At 46.2% G+C, this 26451-nt stretch overlaps 1 protein-coding gene across 11 annotated transcripts in view; it reads left to right on the top strand.

The window, feature by feature from the left end:
• The window catches only part of WDR59 (WD repeat domain 59), a 101774-nt gene that overhangs the window by 66400 nt on the left and 8923 nt on the right, over nt 1-26451 (top strand). For 3 of the 11 annotated variants that reach the window (XM_008257615.5, XM_051847280.3, XM_089320480.1), the window contains 9 exons: nt 2160-2313; nt 6668-6724; nt 11894-12027; nt 14129-14210; nt 18841-18953; nt 21040-21190; nt 21293-21365; nt 22428-22554; nt 23033-23175. In XM_008257615.5, the coding sequence (XP_008255837.1) occupies nt 2160-2313; nt 6668-6724; nt 11894-12027; nt 14129-14210; nt 18841-18953; nt 21040-21190; nt 21293-21365; nt 22428-22554; nt 23033-23175 (1034 nt within the window). Of the gene's footprint in view, nt 1-2159; nt 2314-6667; nt 8372-8739; nt 10064-11893; nt 12028-14128; nt 14211-18840; nt 18989-21039; nt 21191-21292; nt 21366-22309; nt 22555-23032; nt 23176-26451 lie in introns of those variants that run through there. The other 8 variants (XM_051847282.3, XM_089320481.1, XR_016225420.1 and 5 more) reach the window with 7 other exon arrangements.

The following is a 26451-nucleotide window of genomic DNA, read 5'->3' as shown; positions in this document are numbered from 1 at the left end:
GAGAGAAGGTAAAAGTTTGTTTTCTTCAGTGGGATTGACAGTTGTTCTAGCCCCATTCATGAGATTTCCTTTCTTCCTTGAATTTGTAATAATGACTTTGGTGAAAATCAGTTGACTACATATCTGTGGTCTCTAGACTCTGTATTTTTTTCCTTAAATCTATTTGTCTCTGTTTATGCCAACACTGCACTTACAATGTAGCTTTATGTAGCAAGTCTTCAAATCTGTTAGCATAAGTCCTCCAACTTTATTGTGTTTAGTTTTATGTTGTTGGCTATTCTAGATCTTTTTGCATTTCTGTAGTTATGAACTCAGCTTACTTGTTTCTACAAAAATCCCTGCTCATATTTTGATTAGAATTGTGTTGAATCTATAGATCAATTTGGAGAAAATTAAAGTATTTTTCTTTCTTCTTTTTATTTGAAAGGCAGAGGGAGAGAGAGAAAAAAGAAAGATCTGTCCACTGATTCACTCTCCAAATGCCTCCAACAGCCAGGGCTGAGCCTTGCCGAAGTCAGGAGCCTAGAGCTCCATGTGGATCTCCCACGTGGTTGGCAAGGACGCAAGAACTTGAGACATCAGTCCACTGCCTTCCAGGGTGTGCATTAGCAGAAATCTGTATCAGAAGCAAAGAAGCCAGGGCTTAAACTAGGTGCTTGGATATGGGCTGCACGCATTCCAAGCAGCACCTTAATGACTGCTCCAAGTGCTTATCCCAAACTGACATCTTGATATTATGAAATCTACTAATTCTGTGTCTCCATTTTTGTCTGTCTTCTTTAATTTATTTATTTGAGAGACAGAGAGAGCTCCCATCTATCATCTCACTCTCCCGGTACAACTGGGGCTAGGCCAGACTGAAGCCAGGAACCGGGAATTCAGTCCTGATCTCCCATATAGGTAGGAGGAACCCAACTACTTGAGCCATCACCAGTGCCTCCCAAGGTTGTATTGGCAGGAGCTGGAATCGGGAGCCAGAACCAGGACTCAGAAGTAGGCTCTCCAGAAAGTGACATGGGTATCTCAACTGCTAAGCCAAATATTGCCCTCACTGTGTCTTTTTAAAATTTCTTTTAGCAATATTTTGTATTTTCAGTATACATTTTTCACATTAAGTTTATAGCTGGGGGGCTGGTGCCATGGTGCAGTAGGTTAATCCTACGACTGCTGTGCCAGCATCCCATATAGGCCAGTTCTAGTCCCGGCTGCTCCAGAGATCCAGCTCTCTGCTATGGCCTGGAAAAGCAGTGAAAGATGGCCCAGGTCCTTGGGCCCCTGCACTCACGTGGGAGACCGGGAAGAAGCACCTGGCTCCTTACTTCGATTAGCGCAGCTCCAGCCATTGTGGCCATTTGGAGAGTGAACCAACTGAAGGAAGACATTTCTCTGTGTCTCTCCCTCTCACTGTCTATATCTCTACCTCTCAAATAAAATAAATAAAATCTTAAAAAAAATTGATAGCTGGGTATTTGATATGGTTTTAAAAAATATTGACTTATTTATTCACTTGAATGGCAGAGTGACAGAGAGAATGAGAGAGAGATCTGCTGGTTCACTCCCCAAATGGCCACAACAGCTAGGGCTGGGCCAGGCTGAAGCCAAGAACCCAGAACTCCATCTGGGTCCCTCATTAGGTGGCAGGGGCCCAACTACTTGAGCCATTCTCCACTCCTTTTTCACATACATTAGAATGGAACTGGATCAGAAGCAGAGCAGCTGGGACTCAAAGTGGGTTCCCAGTATTTGATGCCAGTATAGCAAGTAGCAGTTTAACCCATGCACCACAACACTGGCCCCTTGATGTGTTTTGATACTATTATAAATGGGATTTTAAAGATGCCAATTTCCTAAATATTTGCTTCTAATCATTAAAAATATGAGTACAATAGGTTTTTATAGATAGACTTTGTATCTAAATTCTCTTAGTAGTTCTAGTAGTTTGTATGTTCCCTTGGATGCTCTGTGTATATAATCATAGAGCCATTCTGTGCTTCTGCAGATAAAGCAGTTTTCAGTTTGGAAAGTTTTATTTGGTTCTTTTTTTGGCATTTCTATTTTGTCCATCTTTTCCTCATGGTTTCATCAAGTGCTAAGAATAGCACTACTTAGAAATAATGAGGTCTGCAGCCTGTGTGGCTAATTCTCACTTTCAACTACAGATCTCTCTCGGCCTTGTCTGCTTATCACACCGGCTTGATTGCACCAATGAAGATCCGCACAGAGGCTCCTGGGAACCTCCGGTTGTACAGTGGGAGCCCCACTCGCAGTGAGAAAGAGCAGGTCTCCATCAGCTCCTTCTACTACAAGGAGCGGGTAAGTTCCAGAGCCAGGGCCCCTGATTCTTACCCTTTCTCTTGTATTCTCTTTCTTTGTCTCCTTGCCTGCCACACACAGCAGCTAAATTAGTAATAACACAGTAGTCGTTCACTTTCATAATTAGTTCACTCAAGAAATGTCATTGCTCTGTTCCTTTCAGTTGGTTTTACCCAGTGTAAATTGTATATGTGAGGGGGAGGGATTAGTTCTTATAACCCATGGTCTTTATTTCCTGTTTAACCCTGAACTTGTAATTCCCATCATTGAGTTGACTCTTGATACTTCAGATGGTATCATTTAGGTTCAGGTCCTCCTTAATATTCTGATGCTTTTCAACAAATTAAGGGAAGTTTCCGAAAGCTTGGAATCTTGATGTACTTGAAACTTCATAGTTGTGGGAAGGTTTTTTATTTTTTAGATTTATTTATTTGTTTGAAAGAGTTACAGAGAGGCAGAGGCAGAGAGAGAGGTCTTCCATCCACTGGTTTACTCCCTAAATGGCGACAAAGGCCGAAGCTGCGCCGATCCAAAACCAGGAACCACGAGCCTCCTCTGGGTCTCTCACGTGGGTGCAGGGGCCCAAGGACTTGAGCCGTCTTCCACTGCTTTCCCAGGCCATAGCAGAGAGCTGGATCAGAAGTGGAGCAGCCGGGACTAGAACTGGCCTATATGGGATGCTGGCACTTAAGGTGGCGGCTTTACCCTCTACATCACAGTGCTGGTCCCGGGAGTTTTAAAGTCATTCTCCAAAGCAAGAAAGGAAGGGAAAAAGGGAGGTAGGGAGGGAAGTACCATTATATTCTTAGAATTGTATCATTGAGTTACACTGAATTTTTTCTCTTTGTATTAATATCACATTAACATGAGAATTGATGAAGAAACACTAAAATTTTAAATTTTCCAGCAAAAGGAAAAGTTAATTTCCAGAAGTTTTTGTACTTTTAAAGTACCCATTTGAATGGACCAGTTTATATGAAAATTCCTGAACTTGTTCTTATTTCCCAGAGTTCTTTAGGAACCCACTGTCCCTAGTTACTAAGCTATCTGAAATCTTTGGAAACAACGTAGAGAATGTTGGCAGAGCGTGGGAAAGATTCTGAGAACTCTTTGTGTTGTCATTAGCTGACATGATGTTTTCACGTTATCACTGAGCTGCTGCACAAACGTGATCAAGGAATTCTCTGTTGCCTGCTAACTGAAAAATAGTGGATTATCTGTAATTGCAATTTGGTTTTAAAAATTTGGATTATTTTAATTAAACAACTTTCTAGCAAGTATTAGAAGTACCTTCACTTCACGTGCAGGGCATTGTCTAACCTTGGCTCACACTGGTGGTTCACCATCTCTGACTTTAGCAGGGGGTTACTTACTTGTGACTGAACTGAGTAGAATCATCTGGTGTTTAAGAGCAGAACAGTCTTCAGCAGAACTCTCCAGGTGAACAGGAAATTGCTTTTTGGTGCCTTCCCGGTCAGTTTTCCACAGCCCCATTCCTCCCTCCTCTGGTGGATTTCTGTCCCTCGAGCTGTCATGGACCTCCTTGGAACCGCTGCTAAATTACATCCTCCCCAAGTTCTTCACATTCACAGTGTTAGTTCTTTTTTATTTTCCCACAAGCTAGCAGATATCTGGATAGATAATTTGATAAACTAGTTGGAGCTAAGGTATTCTATTGGCATAAAAACTCACAATTGGATTAATGTGAGAATGTTCTTTACCTTCAGGGCCAAGTTGAGGAGATATTTTGGCAAAGAATAAGTTCTGAATTCCCCTTCAGTTCAGTTCCATGTGCTGCTACTCATTGGGCCAAATGGGTGACCAGTGCTTTTTACTGGTGGTGTGTGTGACACCCATCTCTAGTCAAAATAACCCTAGTTGCTAATGTGAAAGCATTGGTCAAGCCTACGTTCATGTTTTTGGATGGCCTGGCTTCTTTTCGTACAAACACCATTATGATAAAAAAGGCACCAAAGGCACGTGGCTGATCCTGTGCTGTCAGGCAGGCTTTGCTGGGGAGAAAGGAGGGATCGTGTGTTTTACTTTGGTGTAGTTCTCTGTGTGCCACTGCTCCACAGAAGCTGTGCTCCTGTCTCCTAGTATGAAATCATAAGTGCTCTTGAAATTTTCTTCCAGAGGCCAAATAAAACAGAAGATCTAATATTTTTATAATCTTGTATGACAGTTTTATGTTTTTGTATGACATTTACAGAAAAGTTCACAGAGCATAAGCATATACTTCAATGGTTTGACAGTCACACAGGTCAAGAGAAACCCTTATAAGAACACTGGAAGCCCTGTAGGAGAGGGGACATATTTTAATGGATGACATGTAGTGATTAATAGACTAAATCATGTGAAATTTCTGATATTTGATCATTTTTGTCTAAAAAAAATTTCCAAACCTAATAGGTTAAGAAGGTAAAAATGTGTTAATTATCTTGTGATGAATTTCAAATAAATTGTCTCTCCTTGAAACATGTTCAAATCCATCTCATTATAAGGCAAAGGGTAGAATTAAGGGAATAGAATATGACCATGGTGTCTTTTTTTTTTTTTTAAGATTTATTTATTTATTTGAAAAGCAGAGTTACAGGGAGGCAGAGACAGAGACAGAGAGAGGTCTTCCATCTGCTGGTTCACTCCCCAGATGGCTGCAACGGCCAGAGCTGAGCCAATCCAAAGCCAGGAGCCAGGAGTTTCTTCTGGGTCTCCACAGGGGTGCAGAGGCCCCAGGACTTGGGCCATCTTCCACTGCCTTCCCAGGCCGTGGCAGGGAGCTGGATCACAAGTGGAGCAGCTGAGACTCGAACAGGCATTCATATGGGATGCCGGTACTGCAGGTGGCGGCTTTACCTACTTCACCATAGTGTCAGCCCCAGACCGTGGTGTCTTATATAGGCTACCTTATCTTCCTCACAGAAGTTGATATTCCTTGAGGAATATTTTCTGATCATTAGGTGGGTAGCTTTACCTGTCAGATGATATCATTTTTGTTCTGGAAGTGATTCCAGCTTACTAAGTTCCTTACATCTTCATTTACAACCCCAGTTTTTCTCCTAGATATTTTTATTCTTGTTTAGATCTCTATCCCTCAGAGCTTTAAGTAAATGGCAGTAAGGGACTAGAATATAACCCCATTAAGGCATGTAGCAATGGAGGAATTATGGGATATTTTTAAGATTACAAGAAGTCTTAAGAGCTATTTAGAAAGTGTTTATCTTGTCATTTTTGTGTTTTTTTTTTTTAAAGATGTATTTATTTATTTGAAAGGCAGAGTTACAGAGAGATAGAGACGAGAGAGAGAGAGAAAGATCTTCAGTCTGCTGGTTCACTCCCCCAAATGGCCACAACAGCTAGAGCTGAGCCTATCTTCAGATCTGGTCAGGAGCCAGAAGCTTCTTCTGTGTCTCCCACATGGTGCAGGGGCCCAAGGTTTTGGCCATCTTCTGCTTTCCCAGGTCATAGCAAAGAGCTGGATCAGAATTGGAGCAGCCAGGACTCAAACCGGTGCCCATTTGGGATGCTGGCACTGCAGGCGGTGGCTTTACCCGCTATGCCACAGCGCCGGCCCCTACAAATATTTTTGAAATTTTGCAACCTCCTACTCTTGTATCAGTTTGTTACTTAAATAGCTCTGATATCAATAACTGGGGAGATCTTTAAGTCAACAGTATGACTTCTGGTCTCCACACAGTACTGTACATGCCAGTTTCACACTCAGATGCTCGTGTGGTTAGTAAGAGTGCCCTCGAGAGGGAAGCACCTCAGCCTGAGCTCCCCACCTGCCCTCATTTCTCGAAGGCTCTGACTTCCCCCAGCATCACTCTGGAGGTTGTCCTTCGGTTCCAGTGTCAGGATGTCCAGTCCCGCCGTTGCCCCCAGCCACATACCAAAGTGTATTTGCTGTGGAGCCTGTTGAAGAGCTTGTTCCTTTCTAGGAATGAGAATGTCTTCTCAGTATGTGTTCTGCAACGCATTAAAGGGGAGACAGAGTTCTCACTGTTCCTCCATTTGCACGGTGATCTGAGTCCCTGCCAGCAAACCTCAAACCTTGGTTATTCTTTGTCAGACCTGCGGTGACATCAACCTCCTAATGTCTTGAAATGTGATGAGGAACAAGAGAGTTTCAGCTGGATTTGGAGTGTGATGGGTTGGGGGAGGCAAGGGAATCCAAAAATGCTGTGCTTAGGTTCAGACTCCTCAGTCGTTCCAGTTCTGATTTTGCAGTATATTGTGATACCTTTTAATCCATCAGATGTGTGCGAAGCTTTCATTTTATTCTATATTTTCCCCTTTTAATTTTCTTGGTGTTTTTCTTCCCTTTTCCTGGGTATAACGTTTTCACACACAGATGTCTCCTCGCTCTGCCCGGCGACGTTGGTCCATACAAGCAATTAACGACTTCCCGGTACTGTGCGCTGTGCAAATGCTCTCCTTAACTAATCCTGTCTCTACCCAAAGGCCCAAGAATAAAATGCCACCTGCCTGGCTTTGAGGAACCTGAAATGACAGCTGGCTGGTTTTCAGGACCAATAGTCATTGTTTTTGCTCCTGGGGAGCCAGGCACTGGCTCTTTGTTAATTGTGGAGTTCAAGTGGATTGATATTGTTAAGGATCATGAATGGTTCTTTGCAAATTAAACTTAATACTGGGCTTGAAAAGAGACCCAGTTATAAGCCTTTCACTTACCTGATTTCACTTGGAGTGTTTGTCTAATTTTGTGGAGTTTTGCAAAGCCTACCTTTGGCATGGAGAGAGCAGAGGAAGATACAAGAGGCTTCCACCATTGTGTTTGTTTTCATAGTCTTGGTCTAGTTCTGAGAAAGAAGTACTTACCTGCTTCCTTGGCATGACACAGGAGCAAGATTTTATCCTTTGTGAGTTCTTTGCAACTAATATTTTTCCTGACCATCGGTATTTTGCATTGACTGTAAAACCTTGCTGTGGACACCCCCTCTTCCTTCTCTTCCTTTCTCACTCCTATTGGCCGTCTCCCCTCTTCTGTCTTCCTCTCCTGTCCCCTTCATGTTTCAGTAGTGCCAAGGTCTCCCCAAGGTGACCTGCTGCTGAGCAAGACAGCCTTGAGGCTTTGTGTAAATTTCATTTGGTGTAAAAAATATTTGGGGGTCTTGTCCCATAGTGCTTTCATATAAAAAACAGTTGAAATCAGGAGCCCCAATTAGCAAGTACGACTGCTGCCAACAACTTGGAGGTGAAGCCCCCAGTGTGGCCACCTTTCCTCAAAAAGCCTGTCCCAGCCAGCTCGACTGCTGAGTTTCCGCTGATCCTTCCAGATACCCCTCCCACTGCTAGTTAAACAGGAGCTCACTGCCCACTCTGCTGATTATGCATTGTTGATGGGGTTGCTGCGAAGCAGTTGGTGGCTTATTCTTGGGCTGTTTGCACATTTAACCCGTTTATTGGCATCGATGTTGCCTCCGATTGTAGCAGTGACTCTGGTGGTACAGTCGCAAGCTGGCTGTGGTTGTCATTTAGTGCTGTTTGCACCAGTATCTCCCTCCTGTCCCCTCTACCCACTCCTCTCTTCCCTGTCCTCTTCCCATAACTCCCCAAACACCTTCTTGATTTGTTCAGAGGGGCATCCTAGTGTTCATCACGTAGTGATTTGTCTGTCTTGCTTTGTCTTTCTTCCCTCAGTCCCTTTTCATGAAATCTGTGGGAAAAGGGCATTTTCTGTTAGTGGAACACTGAAAAGACTTAAGGGAAATGCAGAGTCCTTTGTCCACCCCCCGCCGCCCCCAACCCGATTTTACTTTACAGAAGAGAATCCACATTTTAAGTCCGTCTGAGTGAGACCAAACCAACACAAGTGTTGAGGGCTTATACACTGTAGTGCCTTTTCCTAATCTGGAAGAACTACTCACATAGCCTTATCCTAGAGTGTCATTGTTCTCTGAAACCAAAGGCTCCCAAGAGAATTCTGACAGTTGCACATGCAAGAGACACTCCTGAATTGGCCAGCAAAATATTAAGGGAAAATAAGTTTTAGTGGAGCTTGTGAGTGCTTTTCATTAGGTTTTATCAAGTTTATTAGGTTTGAGCCGGCGCCGTGGCTCAATAGGCTAATCCTCCACCTTGCGGCGCCGGCACACCGGGTTCTAGTCCCGGTTGGGGCGCCGGATTCTGTCCCGGTTGCCCCTCTTCCAGGCCAGCTCTCTGCTATGGCCAGGGAGTGCAGTGGAGGATGGCCCAGGTGCTTGGGCCCTGCACCCCATGGGAGACCAGGAAAAGCACCTGGATCCTGGCTCCTGCCATCGGATCAGCGCGGTGCGCCGGCTGCAGCGGCGGCCATTGGAGGGTGAACCAACGGCAAAGGAAGACCTTTCCCTCTCTGTCTCTCTCTCACTGTCCACTCTGCCTGTCAAAAATAAAAAAAAAAAAAAAAAAAAAAAAGTTTATTAGGTTTGCTTAAAAAGTCCGGAAACTCTGGTTATTTTCAGTGTTCTCTGACTGCCGGGAGAGCCCATCCTCCCCAAGGCCTGCATGTATTTCTGCGTGTGGTTAAATGAGCTGTAATGAACTGCTCAGTAGTTCACGGACTTCCCATGGTCACTGCCTAGAACAGTGTTTTAGAAGCCTTCCAATCAACCCAGAAGACCAAATTAGAGAGTACCTATTCCATTCCAGATAGAATTTTTTCAGTGTACATTATTTTTAAATGCAGGCCCTAAATCTCATTTGAGATGACCAGTGTGGAGCTGGTGGGAGTGTTGTTTCCTGGATTTCTAAACTCCGGGAAACTGAAGGAAAATCACAGTGAAGTTTATGTGCATGTTTGCCCTCCCTATGCTAGGTAAACACCTGTGCTGTTCACTGTCACCACAGGGTTGACACACATTATTCTCTCCTCCCTAAAAAAGGTTGTGTGGTTGTAGTTAGTGCATGGATGACTGCATTTGTCTTATGTCAGTTATCACTGTCTGGCTCCAGCCCATTCTGACAGCTTGTTCATTCTTTCACATATCTCCCTTACACCCAAAGCAGGGTGTTTGTGGCTGAAAGGGGTTGTGTTAAGTGTATGCACATAATTCTTCTCTAGAAAAGACCCAGGGCAAATAGAGATAGGAAGGGCTACCTCGAAGTAAAAGGTTAAACTCCCCCTGTGGTGCAGATTAATGATAAATTATATGTGGATAAACAGTAAATAGTGACTGAACTGCTGCCCATGCTCAAATGGTTGAGGTTCAAGTTGATAGAGTAGCATATGCAATTATAAATTATGATAAACAGTTCACAGATACCCTGAACTGAGTCCAGGTGTCCTGGACTGAGTAGGTTCCAAGATACACAATAATCCTATAGGAGGATACATGCATTGGGCGACTTTGGGAATTAGATATGACATCAGTGGTCAGAATGCCTGAATTCAGACAAAGATTAATTCATGGAAGAGTAGAAATATAAAAATCGTTATGGATAAACGATTAATTTGTGAGCTTTCTAAATAATTACCTGATTCAAATTCCTGAGAATGAATACATTCATGACAAGTATACATTTTTCATTTCCCACAGTTTGCGCTTACTCCTTTTCACTGTGCTCTATTAACCCTGTGAAATGGGAATGTCAGAACTCATCACTAGCCCCAAGTTACTAGTGATCAAAAAAGAAAGTAGACATCCGTGAGACTAAGTCATAGCAAATAAGTAGCTTGCCAGACATGTGGAAGTGCCCATTTCACTTGTTTGTCTTGCCTCCTTTGTTATAAATAACTCTCCTACCCCCAATACAATATACACTTTTTTTTTTTTTTTTGACAGGCAGAGTGGACAGTGAGAGAGAGACAGAGAGAAAGGTCTTCCTTTGCCGTTGGTTCACCCTCCAATGGCTGCCGCGGCCGGCGCACTGTGGCCGGCACACCGCGCTGATCCAATGGCAGGAGCCAGGTACTTATCCTGGTCTCCCATGGGGTGCAGGGCCCAAGGACTTGGGCCATCCTCCACTGCACACCCTGGCCACAGCAGAGAGCTGGCCTGGAAGAGGGGCAACCGGGACAGAATCCAGCACCCCGACCGGGACTAGAACCCGGTGTGCCGGCGCCGCTAGGCGGAGGATTAGCCTAGTGAGCCGCGGCGCCAGCCACAATATACACTTTTAAAAAGATTTATTGGGGTCAGCTCTGTGGCACAGCAGGTTACTGTGCCAGCATCCCATATGGGCGCTGGTTTGAGTCTCAGGTGCTCCACTTCCAATCCGGCTTCTTGCTAATGTGCCTGGGAAAACAGCAGAGGATGGCCCAACTCTTTGAGCCCCTGCACCCACGTGGGAGACCTGGAAGAAACTCCAGGCTCCTGACTTCGATCTAGCCCAGCCCAGTTGTTGCGGTCATTTGGAAAGTGAACCAGTGGATGGAAAATTTCTCTGTCTCTTTGTAACTCTTCTTTTCAAGTAAATAAATACATTTTAAAAATGAAGATTTATTTATTTGAAAGGCAGAGAGAAAGTGAGAGACAGAGAGATCATCCATCCACTGGGTTACTCTCCAAGTAACCACAATGGCTGGGGCTGGGTCAAGCTGACATCAGGAGTAAGGAACTCCATCCAGGTCTCCCACGTGGGTGGCAGGAGCTCAAACACTTGGGCCATCATCCTCCTTGTCCCAGGATACTCATTAGCAGGAAGCTGAATCAGAAGTGTGGAGTAGCCAGGACTTAACCCAGTCATTCTGAAGCAGGGTAAGGGCATTCCAAGTGACAGCTTAACTCATTGCACCACAAGGCCTGCCCCTGTTGCCCTCTTTTGAGTTGAATTACTTGGTTCCCCCTTTTAAATTTTTGGCCATAAAATAAAATGAAGTATTACTCCCTTGGCTGGTTGTTGTCTGAGGATTCCAGATGGGGCTACACTTTGATAATTCTCAGTTTCAAGACACCTCTCCTTTAACACAAGCAGTCTTCTCACAGGCGTAACCACTCAGAAGGCAGCCCCTAGGGAAATGGGACACTTGTTCAGGATCTTCCATATCCCCAAGTCCCTCTACTCACATATTAGCATCCTGAGTTGACCACTCCTAGAAATAGTTCAAGTCTGCTGGGAGAACAGGGTAATTTCCTCAAGCTGCTAAATATCTCTGTCTTCCTGCCACAGATTAAGGTTTGCAGAGCACACTGCCATGTCTGAGTTAAATTTTCAGCAAACCCTGTTGAAATTGGGAAGAAAAAAAACCTGATTAATTTCATGCAAGAACTTTGAATCTGGTACTGAACTCAGCCTTAAAAGTGGGTCTCCCACATTTTTGTGGTTGTTACTAACTTATTTATCTGCTATTTTTAATTAATTAATTAATTCGGGCTTCTGGGTGTCTATTTGTGAGCACCTGCAGAATGTATATAGCCCTGAAGTAGGTGCTTATTTTCCTGTTAGGATTTTGGATCAAGAACTCAATGCCCTTTGTCATCCTTCTTTTTCCTACAGATGCTGATTCATATAATTGTGGGCATGATGTAATTTAAAGTCTGCAAATTACCAATGACCCAAATATGATGTGCTTTGCTCTGCCACTGTAGGTTTCCACTCATCGGAGTCCCCATTACTTATATCTTGTCATCTCCCCCAGAAATCAAGGCGATGGAAAAGTAAGCGGGAAGGATCGGACTCTAGCAATCGACCCATCAAGGCGGCTGGGAAAGTCATCATTCAGGATGTCGCGTGCCTCCTTCCTGTCCACAAGTCCCTGGGAGAGTTGTACATGTAAGTTCATGATTTGAAGTATCACTTAGTCAGGACTAGCAAACTTCTGTTGTCTTAAGTGTTGGATACCAAGGTACAACTGTAGTGCATACACAGTATACTAGTGTGTTAGAAATCATAGCCAGGGGGCTGGTGCTGGGGCAGAGTAGGTTAAGACACCACCTGCAGCGCTGGCATCCCATGTGGGTGCTAGTTTGAGTCCTGGCTGCTCCACTTCTGAACCAGCTCCCTGCTGGTGTGACTGGGAAGGCAGCAGAGGATGGCCCAGGTCCCTCGGCCCCTACCATCCACATGGGAGATGAAAGAAGCTCCTGGGTCAGCCTCTGTCATTTAGGCCATTTGGGGACTGAACTAGAGATGAAATATTTCTCTTTCTCTATCTTTCCTTCTTTCTATAACTTTAAAATAAAAAAAAAAGAAATCACAGGGTTATATGCATTTAAACCCATTTGCAGTTTTTTAAAAAATATGTATTTATTTGAGGTGGGGTAGAGGAGAGAGAAGAGGAAAACTCTTCCATCCACTTGTTCCTTTCCCAGACGCCCTCATTGGCCAGTACTAGGCCAAGCTGGGAATGCAGCCCAGGTCTCCCACTTGGGCGGCAGGAATTCAATTGCCTGAGCCATCTCTGCCGCCTGCCGGGGTCTGCATTAGCAGGAAACTGGAGTCAGCAACTGGAGCCAGATGTCAGCTCCACGTGCTCTGATGTGAGATGTGGGTGTCTTAACCACTAAGCTAAACACTCACCAAGTCTACTTTTATTCAGCTCTCAAGTCTTGAGAATACCACAGAAAACCTGCTTGGCAGATAGGTATTTGAGTATGATCTGCTCTTCTGACTTCAAAGTTGTGATCAGGGGCTGGAGTTAGGGCTCAATGTGTTAATCTGTCACTTGGGATACCTACATACCTTACCAGGGTACCCTTGGATCAAGTCCCACCTCTGCTTCCAGTCCAGTTTTCTGCTAATGCACCTGAAAGGCAGCAGATGGTGGCCCAGGTACCTAAGTCCTTGATACCCACATTGGAGACCTGGATCGTTCCTGGCTCCTGGCTCCTGGCTTCAGCTGGCCCAGCCCAGGTTATTGTGGACATTTTAGGAGTAAACTAGCCTGTGAAAAATCTCTGTCTCTCCACCTCTGTCTCTCACTCTGCTTTTCAAATAAATAAATAAATAATTAAAAAAAAAAAAATTGGGGCCAGCATTGTGGTACAGAGGTTAAGCTGCTACTTGTAATGCCAGAGTCATATATGAGTGCCAGTTTGAGTCTCAGCTGCTCCACTTCCAATCCAGACCCCTGCCAATGGGAAAGCAGCGGAAGGTGGTCCAAATACTTGGGCCACTGCACCCACTTGAGAGACCCAGATGGAGTTCTGGCTCCTGGTTTCAGCCTGGCCCAGTCCTGACCATTATGGCCATTTGAGGAGTAAACTAGCAGATGGAAGATCTCTCTCTCCCTCTGTAACTGTGCCTTTCAAATAAAATAAAATAAATTTTAAAAAAAACAAAAAACATCTGTAAGCATTTTCACCTTTCCTATGCCAGAACCAACAGCTGTATTAGCATCAGCTCTGGTTAAACTTTTCCTCCAGGTCAGGTAGAAAGGGAGCTTAAGGCCAACACAGAATAAAACTTAGAGAGAGAGAGATTTATGTATTTATTTCTTGAAAGGCAGAGCAACAGAGCGGGCAGAGTGGGGAGGAGTGGAGAGAGATCTTCCATCTTTTGGTTCACTCCCCAAATAGCCACAGTAGCCAGGGCTGGGCCAGATGAAAACCAGGAGCCAGAAATTCCATCCAAGTTCCCACATGGGTGGCAGGAGCCTAAGTACTTGGGCCATCTTCTGCTGCCTTCCCAGGTGCATTAGAAGAAAGCTGGATTGGAAGTGGAGCAGCTGAAACTTGAACCTGTCTCTCCCATATGAGATGCCATTGTCACAAGCAACAGCTTAGCCCACCTCACCACAAAATCAGCCCTTAGAGGGAAGGAAAAAAACACATTTTGAGTGAGAGCCAAAGAGACATTTTATAGTCTCTCTGTTAAAACAGGAATAATTGATTTAGCAAGTGAGAACACTTTTATTCTTTTGAAACATTTTCAGATTGAATGTGAATGACATTCAGGAAACGTGTCAGAAGAATGCCACGTCGGCCTTGCTTGTTGGAAGAAAGGATCTTGTTCAGGTATTACACGTATCTTTTGACCTGGCTTTTCTTTAAGAGCAGGTTGTCTTCGCTTTGTAGTTGGCATCCTTGCTGTTTTGCAATCCCTGTAGCTAGAGCAGTACTCCGAATCCCCTGGACGTTCCTGCTGTGCTTGGTTGGGAAGGTGCTAAGGCACTGCCTGAGGGCTTGGTCTGTTGGCTGTTTTGACTTTTTCTGTCCCAGCTCCATGGTGATTGTTGTACACCTAAATTTGGGTTTCCGCTCTTTGCCATTTGCACTCCCCCCCCCCCAACTTTTTTTTTTACTTTAAAAAGTGCTTCATTTCATAAAAGATTTACCAAAGTATTCCTTTAGGTAGAGATGTTGAGTTTTAAAATATGATTTCATCTTACAAAAGTTTAAGCTTCCTTCATTTTTATAGGAAACATCAATATATTAAAACAAGCTGCTTTTATGTTGTTTTTAAAATAGCTTTATTGAGATATAGCCCAAATGCCATGCAACTTAGCTATTTAAAATGTACCATTCGGCCGGCGCCGAGGCTCACTAGGCTAATCCTCCGCCTTGCGGCGCCGGCACCCCGTGTTCTAGTCCCGGTTGGGGCGCCGGATTCTGTCCTGGTCGCTTCTCTTCCAGTCCAGCTCTCTGCTGTGGCCGGGAGTGCAGTGGAGGATGGCCCAAGTGCTTGGGCCCTGCACCCGCATGGGAGACCAGGATAAGTACCTGGCTCCTGCCATCGGATCAGCGCGGTGCGCCGGCCACAGTGCGCCGGCCGCGGCAGCCATTGGAGGGTGAACCAACGGCAAAGGAAGACCTTTCTCTCTGTCTCTCTCTCACTGTCCACTCTGCCTGTCCAAAAAAAAAAAAAAAAAAAAGTACCATTCGATGGTTTTTAGTATGCTCAGAGTTGTGCAGTCATAACCACAGTCTTAGGATATTTTCTTTGCCCCAAAAGGAGCCTCTGTGCCCCTTAGCTGTCACTACTCAATCCCTTCTTCCCCTGGGCTCCAAGTGACTTCCAATTGACTTTTTTTTTTTTTTTTTTTTTTTTTTTTTTACGAGCAGAGTGGATAGTGAGAGAGAGAGACAGGGAGAAAGGTCTTCCTTTGCCGTTGGTTCACCCTCCAATGGCCGCTGCGGCCGGCGCACCGCACTGATCCCTAAGCCAGGAGCCAGGTGCTTATCCTGGTCTCCCATGCGGGTGCAGGGCCCAAGCACTTGGGCCATCCTCCACTGCACTCCCGGCCACAGCAGAGAGCTGGACTGGAAGAGAAGCGACCAGGACAGAATCCGGCGCCCCAACCGGGACTAGAACACGGGGTGCCGGCGCTGCAGGCGAAGGATTAGCCTAGTGAGCCGCGGCACTGCCTCTTTTTTTTTTTTTTTTAAAGATTTATTTATTTATTTGAAAGGCAGAATTGCAGAGAGGCAGAGGCAGAAAGTCTTCCATCCATTGGTTCACTCCCCAAGTGGCCACAATGGCCGGAGCTGGGCTGATCTGAAGCCAGGAGCCAGGAGCTTCTTCTGCATATCCCACACAGTTGCAGCAGCCCAAGGACTTTCCCAGGCCGTAGCAAGGAGCTGAATCAGAAGTGGAGCAGCTGGAATTGAACTGGTACCCATATGGGATGCTGGCATTGTGGGCAGTGGCTTTACCCTCTACACCATAACACTGGCCCTGATCCATTTCTTCCTTGCAAGATTTATTTATTTATGTATTTGAAAGTCAAAGTTAGAGAGAGAGAGAGAGGTCTTCCATCCACTGGTTCACTCCCCAATTGGCTGCAATGGCCCGAGCTGCGCCAGTCTGAAGCCAGGAACCAGGAGCTTCCTCCAGGTATCCCATGCAGGTGCAGGGGCCCAAGAACCTGGGCCATCCTCCACTGCTTTCCTAGGCCATAGCAGAGAGCTGTATCAGAAGTGGAGCAGCCAGGACACGAACCGGCACCCATATAGGATGCTGGCACTACAGGCGGCGGCTTTACTCATTCGCCACAGCACCACCACCACCACCCCACCTCCACCCCTGATGTGTTCCTGAAGGACCCAGCCCCCTAGGTTCTGGGAATACTAAGGTGAAAGGAGGTAGTAGAGACAGCACAGAACTTTGAGCAGGAGGCCTGGGTCCAGCCCAGCTTTCTAGCCAAGTAGTCCTGGGTAGAGTATTTCAGACTCCCTCAGTCTCTGTGTATGTTCATGCAATGGGAAGCCCAAGCTAATTACCTCAAAGAGTTAGTGTGAAGATTGGTGAATGCAGTACCAAGGCAGGCCCCAGGTCCATGTTCTGAAAGAATAAAGCTCTGAGCAAAAGTTAGTTGCTAAGGTTTTAAAAAGTTTTCAGTGTGTTTCTGGTCTGGCTGATCTGGAAGGATAGAGCAGTCCAGGTGAGCTGGGAGCACTCTGTGTTCAGGCAGACCCGGCCTAACCCTGAGCCCTGGCACTTTTTGTTGTGTGATTCTAGGCAAAGCAGCGAATCTTTCTGAAACTCAGTTTTCCAGCTGTGAAGTGGAACAGTACTTCTGAAGTCATTGTGAGGACTTAACCGCTTAGGTGGTGACGTCGCTAGCCGTATCTGGCAGAGAGTGAATGCCCAGCGTGCTACAGCTGCTGTCTCGGCAGTTATCAGTTGCCGCACACTGGTTCCTTGCACAAGAAATGACATCAGTGGAAATGTTTGACCATTTTTTTTTTCTCCTTTCTGCCCGTGTTGAAGATAAAGTGTTTCCTTGAAGTGAGGGCATAATGTGCTAACGTGTTAGCCGGTGTACTGGATCTCCTGTCCCGTCCCAGGGAATCACTGGCCTCTTTTAGCAGCCATTCAGGCAGCTCACTGATGGTAGAGGTGAATGTAAGCTTCAAGTTTCTCCTTGTAAACAGTGCTTGTCTGCATTTCCCAAGGATGTTGATGCAGACATGGTGTTTCCCTGTGTTTCAGTGCTTTTATTTGCTTTTTCTTCTTGGGTTAAAAGCTCCTGGTTCAGAGTTCCTATCTTCTTCCTCCCAAGCTTCTCATGGAGTGTGGAGTGTGTTGTATTGGTTTCCAGTTAGTGGACATACAGTGATGTACTGCTCCTAAGAGTTTCTATAACAGTGTTCAATCTTTAGAGTAGAGAGGATGAAGCTTTGTTTACAGTGTGTTATATTTAGTGTATGCCATGGAGTTGATAGACTTTGGGTTGTTTTTTTTTTTTAAGATTTTTATTTATTTATTTGAGAGGTAAAGTTACAGACAGTGAGAGGGAGAGACAGAGAGAAAGGTGTCCCCAAATGGCCACATGGCCGCAGCTGGGCCGATCTGAAGCCAGGAACCAGGAGCTTCTTCCAGTTCTCCCAGTGGGTGCAGAGGCCCAAGGGCTTGGGCCATCTTCTGCTTTCTCAGGCCACAGCAGAGAGCTGAATCAGAAGTGGAGCAGCCGGGACTAGAACCGGTGCCCATATGGGATGCCAGCACTGCAGGCAGAGGATTAACCTGCGCCACAGTGCTGGCCCCAGAGTTGATAGACTCTCTCTCTCTTTTTTTTTTTTTTTAAAGATTTATTTATTTATTTGAAAGAGTCAGAGAGAAGGGGAGGGAGGGAGGGAGAGAGAGAGAGAGAGAGAGAGAGAGAGAGAGGTCTTCCATTTGCTGGTTCACTCCCCAATTGGCTGTAATGGCTGGAACTTCACCCATCCGAAGCCAGGAGCCAGGAGTCTCCTCTGGGTCTCCCATGCGGGTGCAGGGGCCCAAGGAGTTGGCCCATCTTCCACTGCTTTCCTGGGCCATAGCAGAGAACTGGATTAGAAGTGGAGCTACTGGGGCTCAAACCAGCACCTTATGGGATGCTGGCACTGCAAGCGGCGGCTTTACCTGGTATGCCACATTGCCAGGCCCTTTGATAGACTCTTACTGGACATCAGTTTCTTTCTGCTGCTTATGGCTCCAGATGCCATGAGCCTTCACAGTATTCCTCAGATTTGGTATCCGCAAAATAAAGCCAAATATGTTTTATCTTGACTTTTTTTTTTAAGCTTCAGAGAGTAAACAAACTTTGGTAATGAAGGCAACAAAGTTGTGAGTGAATAAAGAAAGACGTTAAAGGAGGGGCTGGCATTGTGGCATAGCTGGTAAAGCTGTGGCCTGTGACACCAGCATCCTATATGGGCACCCAGTCATATCCTGGCTGCTCCACTTCCTGTCCAGCTCCCTGCTAATGGCCTGGGAAGAACAGAAAACGGCCCAAGTCCTTGGGCTCCTACTACCTGCATGGGAGATCCAGATGAAACTCCTGGCTCCTGGCTTCAGCCCTTCCTCCTTGCCAACCTAGTTTTATAATAAAACATCAGGAGAAAGTCATACGAGTTAGCAGCTAGATGGATGGCCTGTTGAAATGAGCATTGTGCCATTTCTCTGGCGTTCACGTAATGAAAGGTTTAAGACTGGAGTTTCTCAGGCTTTGCAGTGCACTCAAGTCTCCTCAGGACTTGTGAAATGCAAATCCTGATTCTGTAGTCTGCGTAGGACCTGACCTTCCAAATTTCCGCAGACTCCCGGCTCTGCCACCTTCCGAGCAGTAAGGCCAGAGGCTGCATGTGGAGCTTCAGCGGGCGGCCTTGACGGGTTTTTCTTCCTGCCATCATCGATTTGAGTGTTTCTCTTTGTTCTTTCCAGGTTTGGTCGCTGGCTACTGTAGCTACAGACCTTTGCCTTGGTCCCAAGTCTGACCCAGATTTGGAAACACCTTGGGCTCGACATCCATTTGGACGACAGCTGCTGGAGTCCCTGTAGGTTTCCAGAGTGCAAATGATGTCCATTTTAGGTCGGTAAACCCTGTGTTATTGCCTGAGAGACAGGTGCAGAGGTCTAAGGAAAGAGAGGAAGAAGTAGGCTCTTTTGTTTTGGTACTGAAATCATTTTTGTGCAGAACCAACTTCTTTTTCTTTTTTTTAAATATTTATTTATTTATTTGAAAAGCAGAGTTACACAGAGAGAGGAGAAGGGGAGAGAGAGAGAGAGAGAGAGAGAGAGAGAGGTCTTCCATCTGATGATTCACTCCCCAATTGGCCGCAGTCGCTTGGAGCTGCGCTGATCTGAAGCCAGGAGCCAGAAGCTTCTTCTGGGTCTCCCACGTGGATGCAGGGGCCCAAGGACTTGGGCCATCCTCTACTGCTTTCCTAGGCCATAGCAGAGAGCTGGATCAGCAGTGGAGCAGCCGGGTCTCGAACTGGCGCACACATGGGATGCCAGCTCATCAGGCCAGGGCGTTAACCTGCTGCACCACAGCACCGACCCCAGAACCAACTTCTTACAGCAGAAGGAACTTTACAGTATTTGTCATTTTTAATAAAAGGATCTGAGACACCTGAGGCTTTTATGCTTGTAAAAGGATTTGAGACACCTGAGGCTCGGATGTCCTTTAGCGTTTCACACATATTCCTTGAATCATTTAATGTGAACACAGGAGTTTGAGCCTTGAAGTGGTTAAGTTTCTTTTTGGCTCCTGAGAACAGATTAGAGACATGTTCATTGGCATTCATGTTTTCCAAAACCCATCATCAGGCAACTCATGAAAACATTGGCTTTATGCTGAATTTATTGTGTTGAAAATGTGGCAAACTGGAATTACAATACATAAAATAATTTACCACCAAGTAAAATAAAATTCCTTGATCTCCGTAACACTGAGGCCCAGAGCCAGGGCCCAGAAACTCTGCTTCCTTCAGGATGAGGGCCACTCTGCCTACTTGTTGAGGGCAGGCCTGGGACCTCTGTTCCTGCTGCTGTTGCCTCGTGGCTCATGCTCTTTCCCCTCCTTCATGTAAGGCTATAATTCAGGAAGAGTGAAGACTCCTAAAATATTAGATAGAGTGACAGGACAGTGTCAGTGGCACTCCATCACAACTGCAGAGGCCGTCTGATCCCCCGCTTGCATGTTCTAGCTTGGTGGTCCTCACAGGACAGAGCAAACACGAGTCCCTATAAGGTAAAAATATTCCTTGTTGTGCGTATTTAATAGCTCATCTTCGTAATTCTCACCTCCAGAGTGTGCTGACCATGCCGTGGTGTGACAGTGTTCTCTAAGCCCCTTCGTATAACTTTAGGTTCCCTGAGTGACACGTAAAGGAAACTACCAAAAAGCAGCGTGCCTCTTTCTTGGAGACAGGGAGACTGAGAGAGCAAGTTTAGCCTCACCCATTTGTAATCTACTCAGTTCTTGGAGAATCTACATTCGAGTTTGAATTATGCCTGGATACCAACCTGAAGCTTTCAGATTTCAGGTTATCAAGGTCATTTCTTTCTTTCTTCCTTTTTTTTTAAAGATTTATTTATTTATTTGAAACTCAGAGTTACACAGAGAGAGGAGAGGCAGAAAGAGAGAGAGAGAGAGTCTTTTATCCGCTGGTTCACTCCCCAGTTGGCCACAGCAGCTGAAGCTGCGCTGATCTGAAGCCAGGAGCCAGGAGCTTCTTCCGGGTCTCCCACGCAGGTGTAGGGGTCCAAGGACTTGGGCCATCTTCTACTGCTTCCCCAGGCCATAGCAGAGAGCTGGATTGGAAGTGGAGCAGCCAAAGTTTGAACCAGTGCCCACATGGGATGCCAGCACTGCAGGCAGTGGCTTTACCCACTATGCCACAGCACTGGCCCCTTAAGTCATTTCTAATACTTTGCTATTTTTATTCCAAAATAAATTTAACCAAACTCCAAGTAGTTCAGACCATGAGGTCTATAGAAAGCCCCAGATACTGACAGATTTTAGAGCAGAATTAACCATCCTGCCAGCCTGCCCCTAAGGCAGTCGCCTGCCCTGCTGGTGACGTCGTTCCCCAGCCCCTCTTGATGTGTTTTGTCTCCCCTCGCCCTTTCCTTCAGGTTGGCTCATTACTGCCGGCTCCGGGACGTGCAGACCTTGGCCATGCTCTGCAGCGTGTTTGAAGCCCAGTCTCGGCCGCAGGGAATACCACATCCCTTCGGGCCGTTTCCCAACCGGTCCTCCACTCTAGTGGTGTCCCACAGTCGCTATGTAAGTGTGCGGTGTCCTTGTTTGTCTGGTGTTTGTCCTCGCGTAAACTCCCTGTGCGCGGAGTTCTGATGCCAGTCCTTTTTGTCCCTCTCCCCTCTGCAGCCCAGCTTTACGTCCTCTGGCTCCTGCTCCAGTATGTCGGACCCGGGGCTCAGCACGGGGGGCTGGAACATAGGTTGGTATGCAGATGACGCTGGGGGGGCGGGGGCTGGAACATAGGCTGGTATGCAGATGACGCTGGGGGGGCGGGGCCTGGAACATAGGCTGGTATGCAGATGACGCTGGGGGGGCGGGGCCTGGAACATAGGCTGGTATGCAGATGACACAGCCCTCACTGCTGTTCAGCCTCTACAAGCTGTGTGCGTGTGCTTCACGCGTGACCCTCAGTGGGTGCCTGTTCTCCACACCTTTCCCTGATTCTCATGTCTCTCTCAATTTTACGGGCTGGGATAAGCCCGGCCTGCGTGGTGGACAGGCCACGTCTAGTAGATCCCTGTGTCTTGCTGGGTTGCTTTTCATCTCATAACCTGGACAAGCTGACAGTGGGACTTCCCCAACCCAACCGTTGTCCTTCCTCCTCCACGCGCCTTGTCCATGATTGCCGCCACTTCCTGTCACCTGTCTCTTCCCAGGACCATCAGTGCAGAGCAGTAAGACTGGGCCTGGCTCCAGCTGGCCATAGTTTGTTTCATGAGTAGGTGTATTTGTGTTTCCTGGGTTTTAAAATTTTCTTTTCCAAAATGATCCTAATTTTCTTGATTATAAAAGTAGTATATTCCCCATGAAGATAGGTACACAAATGGTATTGGGGAAGAAAACAGTAATCCTTGATCCCACACTTAGGAATATTAACTGTTAACATTCCAGAACATTTCCTCTTACCTGTGTGTGGGTTTGGCCTTTCTATATATGTAATTTTTATGTTCCAGCTTTAATTTTATCACAAGCATTTTAAAAATCTTTATAAATTATAACTGTATAACATCCTGTTATATCACTAGACCATAGTTGGCTTAATTATCCATGAGTATACTTAATTACCAGGTTCTGTTAATAATGAATACCTGGACAAAAAGGCAAGGCGCTCAGGAGAAAATTGTGTTTTGTTCTGTTTCTCAGAATCCCCAGCTCAGCCTGTTTTCCCTAGGAAGTCATTCGCACACACACCAGGTTGTGAGGGTCTGCACCCTGTCCTTGGCCTCTGATTGCCGTATTCCCCTGGCTTGGTTTTCTTCAGCGGGCAGGGAGGCAGAGCACATATCTTCACCCTGGGGAGAGTCTTCTCCTGAAGAGCTCCGCTTTGGGAGCCTGACCTGCAGTGACCCTCGGGAGCGAGAACGCGACCAGCATGATAAAAACAAAAGGTAACCTCCTTCGTCAACAGGAGCACCTGTCCAGAACCCTAGATCCTCCCAGACTGAGACTCTTACTTTCACAGAGGTCTGTTGGGGTGGGCATTGTGGCACACTGGGTTAAGCTGCTGCTTGGGATGCCTGCATCCGTATCGGAGTGTGAGTTCGAATCCTATCTGCTCCACTTCCATTCTAGCCCCCTTCTGATGTGCTTGGGAAGTAGTGGATGGTGGTTCCAGTGCTTGAGTTCTTAGCATCCCTGTGGGAGATCCAGCTGGAGTTCCCAGGCTCCTGACTATAGCCTGACCCAGTCCTGACTGTTGTGGCCATTTGTGGAGTGAAGGAGCAGATAGATTCCTCTCTCTCTCTCTTTCTCTCTCTCTCTATCAAATAAATACATTAATTAATCTTTAAAATTAAAAAAGTCTATTTGGCATCCAGCTTATTTTTCTTAAAGGAACTGAAAGTAAATCTTTTGCTTTTCCTGCAGACTTCTTGACCCCGCCAATACCCAGCAGTTTGATGACTTTAAGAAATGCTATGGGGAAATCCTGTATCGGTGGGGTCTGAGAGAAAAGCGAGCAGAAGTGCTGAAGTTTGTCTCCTGTCCCCCTGATCCGCACAAAGGGATTGGTGAATATGAATTTCTTTCTTTTCCTGCCATTGTCTGGAATGTTCTATGATTTAGTTTGCTCACAACATCATGCTTAAAATGAAATTTTAGCTTCCCATTTATAATCAAGTTTCTGAGGTATTTTGAATCTGTTCCAAGGTTCTGAAAACTTGCATTTTATAAGATTAAATTTTAGTTGTGAAAGAAGTGGATTTATAGACAGGGCTGAGCTATCGATTGGAAGTAGTGACACTTAATCATTTATTCAACTAATATGTACCAAACTCCTCTTAGGCACAGGATTCACACATTCCTTCTCCCGGTGGAACTCAGAGCTGAATAGGGGAGAAAAACTAAATAATTACAAATTGTGATAATATTAGCAAACACGATATTGGCAGGCTGAATAGGGAGAATTTTGAAGGACACGATGAAGTGTAAGGGGAGGGACTCTCTGAGGGTCTGAGGGCTGACGGGCGAGAAGCTGCTGTGCAGGGCAGAGAGGAGAGCGTTCCACACAGAGGGAGCAACCCTTGTCCTCTGAACAGGGAAGGAACTCGGGTGTGGCTGATCCAGTGGGAAAGAGAAGTGCTCTAAAGCTGGATATAGGCTCAGCAAGGCCTTGTCAGGCAGCAGCTTGTAAATTGTGATGGAGAACTGTGGTCAGCTTCAGAGTCCATGAGCCAGGGACATGCCTGGCTTACATTTTCAGAGGATCATTTTGGCTGTTGGGTGAGGAAAGGATTTGGGCAGGGCAGAGTAGGACGACCTATTGGAGACTCTCGGAGTAGTCGGATCAGCTGCCTTGTCTGAAGGTGGGACTGCTGGAGGTGGAGCCAGGCAGATGAGAAGCGTATTTTAGGAGTGGGTTTGGCCTGGTGGTCAAGATGCTAGGTAGGTCACCTGCATCCCACGTCCGAGCGCCTGCGTTTGAATCCCAGATGGAGCTCCCAGTTCCAGCTTCCTGCTGATCGTACCCTGAGAGGCAGTGAGTGATGATGGCTCAAATAGTCGGGTTCCTTCCACCCATATTGGAGACCTGGATTGAGTCCCTGGCTTGCCTTCTGCCCCCCAGCCATTGTGGGCATTTAGAGAGTGAACCGGTGGATAGGAACTCTTTATCTGTCTCTCAAATAAATAAATAGGTAATTGCCCCCAAGTCGCTCAGGGATTAGTGGTTTCTGGTAGCTCCAGAAGTTGCTTGCAGGTGAGATTAAAACAGGAGTCTTATTTGATAGCCCTTTTGGGAATCCCAGATTCCACAGAGCTGGATATTAGCTCTCCTCTGCCCCAGATTAAGATGGAATTTTTTTTCCAGAGGGGGAAACGCATTTCCAGGCTGAAAGGGCCCACCGAATCCCTAGCATAATGAGTTAGAAAGACTGAGGATACAGAGCTAGAAGACTGGGAATGTCCCCCACAGAAGGTGAGGAGTGAATGACCTCGCATTCTCAGGAGCAGTCTCGGAAACCCCATGGTGACTCCTCAAGAAATGGTGTCTGACCTGCTTACCAGTCAGGTGTGAAAGTGAGCATCAGCCTACCCAGGGAGGGGGAATAGACTCCCTGTGGGAAACACAGGCGTAGGAATGCTCATGCAAGCTCTCACTGTGACAGACCTGGCCAGCCTCTCCAGACTGGAGCCTTGGCTTCAAGAAAAGGATGTTGGCCGGCGCCGCGGCTCACTAGGCTAATCCTCCGCCTAGCGGCGCCGGCACATCAGGTTCTAGTCCCGGTTGGGGCGCCGGATTCTGTCCCGGTTGCCCCTCTTCCAGGCCAGCCCTCTGCTGTGGCCCGGGAGTGCAGTGGAGGATGGCCCAGGTGCTTGGGCCCTGCACCCCATGGGAGACCAGGAAAAGCACCTGGCTCCTGGCTCCTGCCATCGGATCAGCGCGGTGCGCCGGCCGCAGCGCGCCAGCCGTGGCGGCCATTGGAGGGTGAACCAACGGCAAAGGAAGACCTTTCTCTCTGTCTCTCTCTCTCACTGTCCACTCTGCCTGTCAAAAAAAAAAAAAAGAAAAAAGAAAAGAATGTTGAAAAAGAATCTAGAGTGCTTCAGGGTTCAGTGTGTTTAAAGACGATTCAGGTATTCGAGGGAGAATTTGGAGAATGAATTATTGATAAGTGCATAGTAAACTAAGCAAATGAAGAAGCAAGACTATTACTCTGGGAAAAGCAAAATGTGCAAGAAGGGAAGGGTGATAGTATGTGGCATGGCTTGCATAATATTTACTTGGCTAACTAACGTGAAACCAGAATACTGATCCAACCCACATTGGGCAGCAGACTGCATGGGGAAGATGAGAGACAGGCGGCACAGGTGTGCAGTGGCACAGGTGTGCAGTGGGAGACTAGGAGAGTGAGAGACATTCCCTGTGGCAAGTCGGTGGCCAATGCATGAATATGAAAACTAGGAAATAGCTTTATAAACTTGTTTGGCGACAGGGCTGTGAAAACTAAGCAGGTAAATGAACTGAAAGGATTTTCTCTAGGGAGTGCTGGGATGAGGTTGGCAGGGAATGGCTTGGCAATGAGGTGTATAGAGTTATTTGACTCAAGTTGCATTTCAAGTTGTTTGAAAAAAACAAACTACAGAAATGCATTACTTTCGATGGTGAATAACAAGGATGATTTTTTAATATAGGTTATTTTGGTGTATGTATTTGAAGAAATGTAAAGACACAGTATATTTTTTTTCATAGCATTTAAGGGCAAGAAGGTATACTAGAAGAGGTTAATGATAGCCAGCTATAATTTATTATCTTTTAAAATTAACTTTCAGGGAGCGTGCATTTAGCCTGGTGTTTAGTACGCCCATGTCCCACATCAGGGCCTAGGTTCAATTCCTGGGCCCAGTCCCCTGACTCTGGCTTCCTGTCAGTACAGACTGGGAAGCAGCAGTGATGGCTCAGATAAACGTGTCCCAGTCACCCACATGGTGGGAGACCTAGACTGAGTTCCCAGCTCCTAGCTTTAGCCCTGGCCCAGCCCTCAACAGTGTGTGTGTGTGTTTCTCAAAGAAAAAAAATTTAAGTTATTTTTGGGGAAAAATATCGAACTGATATGTCAATCTATCCGTCAGCTAAACCATTACTGACATCTGTTATAAAGTGTCCTGCTGGATCCTATAGGGTATACAGATAAGTAGGAGGTGTACTTTGGGGTTATGTCAAGAAGTCTATAACCCAGTCAGATTCTGAGTCATAGACTTAGGAAGACTTACATGATAATCAGAATCAATCATCTAAATGGCGACATCTGAACTAATGTTTGAACGTTTTGCAGAGAAGGTCAGTG

Source organism: Oryctolagus cuniculus, chromosome 18 (assembly GCF_051225735.1).
Source record: "Oryctolagus cuniculus isolate XC-2025 breed Fujian yellow rabbit chromosome 18, ASM5122573v1, whole genome shotgun sequence".
In the NCBI taxonomy this organism is placed as follows: Eukaryota; Metazoa; Chordata; class Mammalia; order Lagomorpha; family Leporidae; genus Oryctolagus; species Oryctolagus cuniculus.
Note: the sequence above shows the minus strand (reverse complement) of the source record. Positions and strands in the feature narration are given on the sequence as shown.